At 42.7% G+C, this 9,329-nt stretch overlaps 1 protein-coding gene across 1 annotated transcript in view; it reads right to left on the bottom strand.

The window, feature by feature from the left end:
* Positions 1-5,924: 5,924 nt before the first annotated feature.
* The window catches only part of Tram1 (translocation associated membrane protein 1), a 24,862-nt gene continuing 21,457 nt past the window's right edge, over positions 5,925-9,329 (bottom strand). The window contains exon 11 of the mRNA XM_028769163.1: positions 5,925-7,538. Within this exon, the coding sequence (XP_028624996.1) occupies positions 7,465-7,538 (74 nt within the window). The 3' untranslated portion in view covers positions 5,925-7,464. The remainder of the gene's footprint in view (positions 7,539-9,329) is intronic.

The raw sequence follows: 9,329 nt of genomic DNA, 5'->3' as shown, positions 1-9,329 counted from the left end.
AAAAGTAATTTTAACTTGACAATTAAAAGAGCCTTAACACTTGTGCTAACACAGGTGCTAACACCTGTTTGAAATCCAGACCTGCCCCAACTTTATCTCTTGTTAACATCATAGAGAACTGCAGCTAATTTCCAAATATGTCTCTGAAAATGTCCAGAACCAGACTTCAAAATGAAGAGTGTTATTTCCAATATTAGATTGATTTCTAGACCAGTACATGATGAAGTCCAAACAACTGGTCACATTTAAGAACAATGCAAGAGTCATTATAACTTCTCTTTTTGATTCTCTGTTCCACAAGGTCTAAGAACTTGAGGCAAGGCAGCGTGTCCCATCTGGGGTATAGGTAAGCAAAAGTGGGTCGGGAACATATGTCCAATACAGCTTCCCAAGTCACCATTGTCAAGGCAACTTTCCAAGGGAGTGTGCTTGCCTCCCAACGCCTCCTGTTGGCTGAAATCAGAGTGTGGATTTGAATGGGGGTCTCTAGGTGGCACTAGTTCACTTCTGACCTCTAGGTCCTTCTGGAAGCTGGAAGGCTGGCCCTTGAGTGTAGCACTTTGGAAGCCCAGTCAGGCTTAGAATAATATGCCTAAGACTGCTGCAGAAGGGCAGGGTAAACACTTTCCAAAGCACATGAAATAAAATCTAATTAAAAAATATATAGCTAGTGCTACATGCCTGTAATCCTAACATTTGGGAGACAGAGGCAAAAGAATTGTAGGTTAAGAGGTCAAGACCAGCCTAAGGCCAGCAGGGAGCCCTGTCTCAAACGAAATTTAAAAGGGACTACAAAGCACAGGGTGTGCACCTTGCAGTTGCATCTTTTAAACCAGAGCTTGGAAACTTAGTGCGACCCTTGCTTATTCATGGAAGTCAGTGGCTGTTCCTCTTTGCTTTTCAGTGTGATAGAGACCATTCCTAGCTCCTTCAGAACTAGCCTTGTGTTGTCCAGATTCACTTATGAGAAAATACCTGGGTACTTTACAATCAGGCTTTGGGACCTTGCCTAGGGGAGTCCAAAGAGGTTTTATTATTGCCTGTGTCCTCACAGGAGAAAAGACTTGCTGAGGGCGGGCATGGCATTGGGTAGTGGGAGGGTGATCAGATTCGTTTACCAGGCTCAGCACTGTGTGGACCTGCTGGCTGAGCTTCCTGCTGGTCACCATGAGAGGTGGGAGTCTATGAATACGTGGAGTCAGGAAGCCAGATGTCCCTGTCCCTGCCCTGCCTGCCTCCCTTGGCCTACTGTGCTTTCTGTCCCAAGTGGTCACGAATGCTTCCTTTCTCTGCTCCTACCTGTCACCCTCACCCTGGGCACCTTGGTTCACTCCTTTCTTAGAGGGCAGTCTTCTCTCCAGCCTTGTCTTCTTTTGTCTTTCTTTCTTCCCCTCCCCTACCCACTGTGAGCTGCCACCTCCCTATAGCACACAATTGGTGAACTAGGACCTCGTGGAGGGCAGAGACGCTACCAAACGTGTCCCTGTTGAAAAGCCTGGATTTTTTAACCCTTGGAAATCACCCAGCACCACTGAGAGTCCACATTTATAAAAGGAGGCTGAAAATGGTCCTTTTATATTTCTAGGGTGCCAGTGGACTGTGTCAGGGAGGGGCATTATTGAGCACTTGAAAGACTGAGGCTGTTAACAATGTTAAAGAAAATTAATAAATGTTAGCAAATCTTGTTTTACCACACCCTAAGGATTTGTCACTTTTGTGCTGTTATAACAGACCGTAAAGTTGGGTAATTCATAATAAGCAGAAAGTTATTGTGTCCAGATTCAAGAAGCCGGCAAGTGCAAGATCCCCTGCCTAGTAAAAGCTTGCCTGCTGTATCATCACGTGGCAGAGGTGGCCAGAGCTGGCAGGGGAGGACATGGGACTCATGGGTTTCCCGAAACACCAACACAAATTCATCCATGAAGGTGGCCCACTCAGGAGGTAAGCATTCAAAGCATTTTCATGTGCTGCCTTGAAAAACTCACCATTGCTTAAAGAGAGTGGGCTTCAGAATCAACAACATACAGTATTCTCGATGTTGTTGGCTGATTGTAGTTTCTGCTCCACCTCCAAGTTCATGTGGAGCTCCCCTACCCCCACCTCATGATGATGTTACAAGATTGCGAATTTGCAGCTAAGGGACTCCCATGGGTTCTGGGAATGGATTCCTCTTTGTGAAGAGGCCTGAGGGAGATGCTTACCCCTTCCACCAGATTAACACTAGATCTGCTGGTGCCTTGATCCTGGGCTTCCCCACCTGCAAGGTGACAGAAGTAACTTCTGTTGCTAATAAGGCATCCGGTTTATGGCATTTTGTACTATGATGGGTATTTTAGGAATTCTCAGAATGGAGGCTGGTCTAGTGTAATGTAACACCAGAAAATGTATGAAAGTGAACACAGGAAAAGTAGACAGAACATGTCCGGGTAAGAACTGACACTTGCTGACCTACAAGGGAACGAGGGCATAGCAGGTCCGAAACCATTATGGTTAAGTTTTTCTGAAGTGAGACTTATATAAAATGTCCTATCCAGGTGACCGTCATCTGAGCCTTTAGGTTACTGTATGGCAGTGTTAGAAGCTGTATGGATCATACAGCAAGAACCTTTCCTAAAAAAATAAAAATAATTACAAATGCAAACGCTAACTTGTTTTCCATGCAACTGGGAACATCAAAGAGAAAGTCACTTCCACTGCTCTGAACGCAGGGTCTGCTTCCACCCTGGCCCCATGCTGGCCACGCTGTCTGCCACTAGTGCTCAGAACACTTGTCTTCTATCTGGCCTCAAGTGTGAAGCTAGCAGGACTTCAGATGAAGCACAGATCCTGCATAAGACACAGCTGAAGGAATCTATCTAAAACACTGCAGGCTGGAAGTGGAGAATTCACGTAACAGGGAAAAATACAGAAGAAATGTCAAGGACGGCTGGGTTAATGAGTACAGCCAGTTCAGAGGCTCTCACCTCTGGAGGCTGCAGTGCTGACGCTGACACTGACGTGGATGGAGCCGAGTGGAAAATGAGTGTGGTGAGTACAGCAGCCTCTTCTGGGCACTTTCTCTACAGTGGTATATAATGGGGCGTGATTGGCATGGCCACTAAACACGAGCTGCAGGACTGACTGTAATTAGAACACCGTGCTCATCAGAACAGCCAAACAAGGAGAACAGTGATTAAACACGAAGCTGCATTCCACATGATGGCTTTTAAAGTTCTTTATTCATAAAAAGAGGGAGAAAAAAAAACCCAACTCATATGTACGCTGTGCAAAATTCAGATCCTGTCAATAGGAAAGGATGGTTCTTGTAGGATGGTTAGTTGAGCCGTCTATAAGTGTTCTCCCCAGGAAGCTTTGCTTTGGTTGTCTCTCTCACATTCCTTTTGTACCAGCATTCTGTGTGGAGACTAGTTGACCCAGTATACTGTTATCGACAAAGACATTCCTTCTGGGTTTGAATCGGGCTTTCTGTCCACTGAGAACAACAGATGGTGGTATAGTTCTGAAAGTTTCTCTTTGAAGATGAAGTTCAACCCAGCTATACATATGATTTTTTTAAAGCTTCATATAAAATAATACATAAATCACCCATCACTCCAATATATTCCTAGTAGTCTTCCAGCCCCTAATCCCAGAGGCCTAAATCCATTTACAACCCTACTTATTTGTCTTGTTTTTAGAAGATACAGTATAGACATTCTGTCTTCTGGCCTGTTACAAACAACTTTTATTACTTTGATTTTGCATCATCAGCATGATGTTATTTGCCCCTGAGCTCAGTAGTGACCTGAATCTGGCCCACTTGCTGAAATGTGATTTCCAGGACATTTTACAAGATCAGCTCAAAGTTAGTAGACCATCATGCCATGTCCTGCTCACCAGGACAGTGACTCCAAGCAGCAGAAAACTCAGGACATTTTATGAACTGGCCAATTGGTGGGTGGCTTCATAAACTGTATCCAGTTTTAACAGCATCTTTAGAAGCTTCACATGGGACTGGATTTTATGATTATGTCACTTGTAAGTCTCCAGAGATTGCTGTTTATGGACATCTGTCTTGTTAAATATGGTTGCAGTGTTCAAATGGTTTGGTGTAACCACGGGCTGTGATGCTTGTCACTCCATTAGCTCACATACTCAAGAGCAGTCACCATGGAACCCTGGCACTGCACGGCAAAAGCATCATGTGCCACGAAGCTGTGAAACTTCAAACAGGAAGAGTGACAATACATAGCCACACTCACACTTGATGTACAGGGTTTCAGTGCCCTATGTACAGGGACTACCCAGAGGGGTGGGTTCCATGACTATTGCTCAGCCTGTGGGACCTCGCCCCAATAAACCCCATTGTGAGTTGAAAATCTATGAATGTAAAATCCACTTTAGCACACATCACAGCATAGTCTAGAATGCTCACACCAGCCTACAGATGGGCAAAATCATCTAGCACACACCTGTTTTATACTAAAGCATTGAATACCTCTTATAACTTTACTGAATACCGTCTTAATAGCAAGAAGCAGAATGGATGGGTAAGCTTTTGAACCACTGTAAGGTTGAAAAAACATCAAGAACTTATCACTGAAAGTTGTGACACAAAGCTGTATTTGTAGGACTCATGTCATCAAGGCTTGAGGGCAGGTTAACTAGTCTTATCCCTGGATGGTCAGCTGAACCTCATGAAGTTGTTTATTACTTAAACGGATTGAAATATGAAGCTTCTGGATTTTTTTTTTATGGTCTACTTAGGTTATTGATGGCTACGGATGGGGCCTCTTAAATTGTTTTATTTTCAAGACACTCAGACTTTGATTGCAGGTTGGAAAAATATATTATCTATCCACTAGACGAACTGGTTTAGCCTTTTTCCAAATAGTATTCAACAAACCCTGTTAATGTGTCATTTAGCTACTAGTGCACTTTTTGTAAAGCAGCTCATGCTTGAACAAACAGAACTGGGTTGGCTTTGTAAATAGTTTTCATTGTGTGCTCTGGAGCTGTGTGAAGGCATGCTGCCTTCTGAAGATGCCGAGTTTTACAAGGACGCTAGAGCTGTTCTCAGTTCATCTTCTACAACAGGCTGTATGCCAATGCGGTCCTCTTTGACATCTGTTTAAAGTATCATCTCCTAGAATTTTCTCTAGGGTTTCTTCTTAAACCTAGGCTCACAATATACAAACAGGTGCTTAATTTATTTTCTTCTTAAAAGACATGCTCATTGTTGTCCATGTAGAGGCAATCAGAATTCCCTTTTCAGTGAGCATGTCTGACCGCACCCTCGAGACAGCAGGGTTAGCGGGCACTAATCACATCTTTACAACAAAGATCTTCCCATTTCCTGGAGAAACTTGGTCAAAGAGTTCTGAACCTAAGGACTTTGCAAGATTGTTTATGATTAGCAGAATGTGATTAATATCTTCATTCTTGAATATTCCAACCAGGTTCTTTGCATCTGTTCTAATCTCAGGAAAGAAACTATCTTAAGGAGAAAAAGTAAATCCCAGAATGGGTAGTTCAAGGCCATTTGGAGACTAGGAGCCAACAGTGGCTACCCCCCCAGTTCACAGGTCTGTTTCCCATCATGCTTTACAGCTTTTTCTCTGTTAGTTTGTAGCACAGCTCTCAGCAGGACTGGAAGACTAAGGACACTTTCTACAAGGTCCTTGGAAGCAACTAGACTGTGATTTCTTCCCCTCACCCTGAAATACAGTCTAAGGCACCAAACACAAGTGTCGCAAATAACTCAGAAAGGTTCTGGTCAGAGGAGGAAACAGTGCTCACTAAACCTCAACAGCCACCGCTGCTTGAGTACCAGGAAGCATATATGCTTATGAAAAATCGATTCATCTTTTAATAGTATACTTTAATGAGAATATACATTCAAAGTAGCATAAACATTACAGTGAAGGAATTGTCCAGGAAGCGGCTTGTGAAACTAAAAATTTTTTATTTCGATTTCTCAATGTATAGTTCAATATAATGCCAGTTTTAAGGACAGAAATTTGGTTCCACTCAAACTTGGTACTGCTACAGAGAGCGACTACTTTTCCCAGGAAGTAGGTAATCAGCTAGAGAAGAGAAAGCATGTTCTAGCAGCGTGGCAACTTAACCACAGGCCTGAGGCTTGTAGCTTATATATTCAACATGGCACGGACATTTTTTAGCTGGTGACAGAGTGAGAAACGGGACCAATGGAGCACTGCATGTGCTGAATGACATGACAGACAAAGCGCAGGATGCGAGCACAAGCATAGAAAAGGGAACCAGGAGTTTACGCAAATGCTTTTTAGAGCCTTTCTGTAGATACAAATATATATGTATATATATTTATCCAAAAATATGTTTTATACAGATAAACATTTCTCAATTAAAGATGGGTCCAAAGCTATAACATAAAGCATGTCTTCTGTTAAGACTATCCACCTGAATTTTCAATTTCTTTAAAGTTAGTGCATTAGTTTCCCAAATATAATTACCTGACACCTTTTTTTTTTTTAATAGATAGAAATCAAGTAGGCATTACTTTTTAAAAGGGCTTGCAGGTTAAATGGTATCTCATTAAGATGCTATACGTATCAAACTTACAACAAGCCCCATTAAGAATCACTACCAAACATATCAAAAAGGTCTATGTAAGTTGAATATTCCTCTTCACAGTAAACATTTTCTGATTGCCAGTTGATAAATGTTGAAAATGCACAAAAAGACTTCATTTCCTAAGTACTTCACACTTCCTTGTGTTAATAAGACATCTGTTTCAATAGATGACATCTGCTCCAATAGATGGCAATAAATCTTGCAGTAGCTATCAGTACTTTTTAATGGGATGTAACATGTACAACCATGACTTAGAAAATAAAGCACACAATTATTTTGGTAATTTTACAAATTTTTTTTTCCAGGTGTAAAGGCTACAAAAAACTTCTAAAAATTAGAGAACACTGAAAACATTAAAAGTTTGACATCTGACTTTATAGTATTTCCATTTGACCCTGAAAGACAACTTAAAAAATATGACCTTCTTAGAATAGGTCACCTTGCTATAATATTGTAAAAAAATTGGTGAGAGCAAGAAAAATGTTCACTGGTTATGTGTGTGTGTGTGTGTGTGTGGGGGTTGTAAATGGTTTCTCCCCAAACCATTAGAAAAAACACTAAAGACACACACACACACACACAAAGACAAAAAAGAAAGAAAGAAAGAAAGAAAGAAAGAAAGAAAGAAAGAAAGAACAAAAGTGGTCCCTAAACTATTTTGAAGGCAGGTAGCTGAGTCTAAGCTAAAATATGTTCTCACTCAGAGTAATCATCCTCCCCTCAAATGCCCTTTACGATGCAGGAACAGTACAACAGCAAAAATCAAAGAGCATAAACTGTATTTTCAAGAACAGAAAAAAATGCTAGTGCTGAAAGATAGAGTAGAAAGCAGATTCTTTGGGGGACATTAATCAGTCAGTTTCCGATCCATTACGAAGACTTCTCTTTCCTGTTCCGTGGAGAGTCAGCTCCATTTGAAGTGACTGTGCCATTCACACCGTTCTCTACAACGAGACAGAAGGCATAAGCAAATGTGAGGGATCACTGCTATACAGTGTATCTGCAGGTACGGACTGAAGTCCCAAATTCTCAGGCAAAATTTGTGATCCTTACTGTGAACGAGGACTTGAGCAGCAAATTAAAGGGAAGTAAGTATTATTAAAGAGAGAGCAGAGGGGCAGGGCAGACACTGTGGTGAACTTACAGGGCTTGCAAACCATACAAACCCGACAGCAGTCTTCACAGGACAGAGCTGTCTGCTACTGCATGACAAGGCCCTGTAAGTTATTTCTTTAAAACATGGAAACGTTATCAGGGACAGTAACTACTACAGCTGAAGGTGACTGCAGTCCATTCCTCAAAACTGATGGTGTGCCAGCTGTGGTAGTCACAACTTCAATGCCAGCACCTAGGAGGGAGGGAGGCATGTGGGTTTCACACCCATAAAGAGAATATGTGTCCTTTGGGTACAGGCTGAGCTGTAATCAAAGTTTCAGCAAATTTTAGGGAAGGGAAATCCTTTGAAGGCAGTCTTAAATCACAGTGGAATTTAGACACCAGAAGAAGGACAGGCAGATGACAAGACATCTAATAAATCAAATAATGGGCTCACAAAAAAGTTATGGTTCCAAAGAGAAACCAAATTGCAATGAGAAGTATTTGGAACCGGACAGCACTGAAGCCTTGAGGAATGCAGCCAACACAGGACAAGGGATAAAGTCTCCCCTGAATCACTCTGGGTGATTCTCAAGAAGTGGTGAAGACCATGACCAGGAATCATCTCAAGAAGGGGACCCCAACAGCACACGAGCCAACCAAGCTGAAAACTGGGAGTGAGAGAAGGAACTGACACAGTAAAGACACAAAACTAGACAGACAAAAAATACAATCATCAGACAAGAGGGCTGGGTGAGGCCGCCGTGGGTGACAGTCCTGCGCCAACTAGAGGACCGATTTCAAACTGGCCACACCCACACAGAAGCTGCTGTGAAGACAAGGACCATGGGTGAGGCAGGAGTCTGCTGGGATCACACCCGGCATCCTCACTCCAGAGTCAGTAAGACACCCTGTCTGAAGGGAGAACGGCAGAGAACAGGTCACCCAACGTTCTTGTGGTCCCCACACTCGCACCATGCCCATGCCTGGTCAAGTCAGGATAATTTAGCAAGACAATGCAACATAAAGAATCCGGATTGGCAGGAAGGTGCACAAACCATTTTCATTAACAGATGATCCAAAAGAACCCACACTCACTAAACCACTTAACCTAAGTCCATCAAAGACTGCAGGACACCAGATCGATATGCAGGATCAATGGCACTGTACACATTTGCAATGTACAGTCTGAAAATGAAATTATGGAGATGATTCTATTTCATAGCAACATATAAGAGTAAAATATTTAGGGAGAAATGTAATCAAAGTACTCGACATTTAGACTGATAACTATAGAACTGAACTGAAAGACGTTAAAGAGCAGAATAAACGAACAGACACCCGGGCTCGTGCGCCCCAAGGCACTTACAGAGGGAAGGGAATGGGGAGCAAACTCCAGGTGCCTTCAGCAGACACTAAAAGGAGGGTCCTAAAACTCACACAGAAATGCTCAACACCTGAGATGACCAAAACGTGAAAAGGAAGAAAACTGGAGAGCCTTCAAGATCCACAGAAAAACAGCCAGGCTGTGAGATACTCACACACCCACCACAGCAAGAGAGTGAGCTACCCACCCCCACACCACAGCAAGAGAGTGAGCTACCCACCCCCACACCACAGCAAGACAGTGAGCTACCCAC

Source organism: Grammomys surdaster, unplaced genomic scaffold (genome assembly GCF_004785775.1).
Source record: "Grammomys surdaster isolate TR1022 unplaced genomic scaffold, NIH_TR_1.0 64, whole genome shotgun sequence".
Taxonomy (NCBI): domain Eukaryota; kingdom Metazoa; phylum Chordata; class Mammalia; order Rodentia; family Muridae; genus Grammomys; species Grammomys surdaster.
This window is presented reverse-complemented; position numbering and strand designations above follow the sequence as displayed.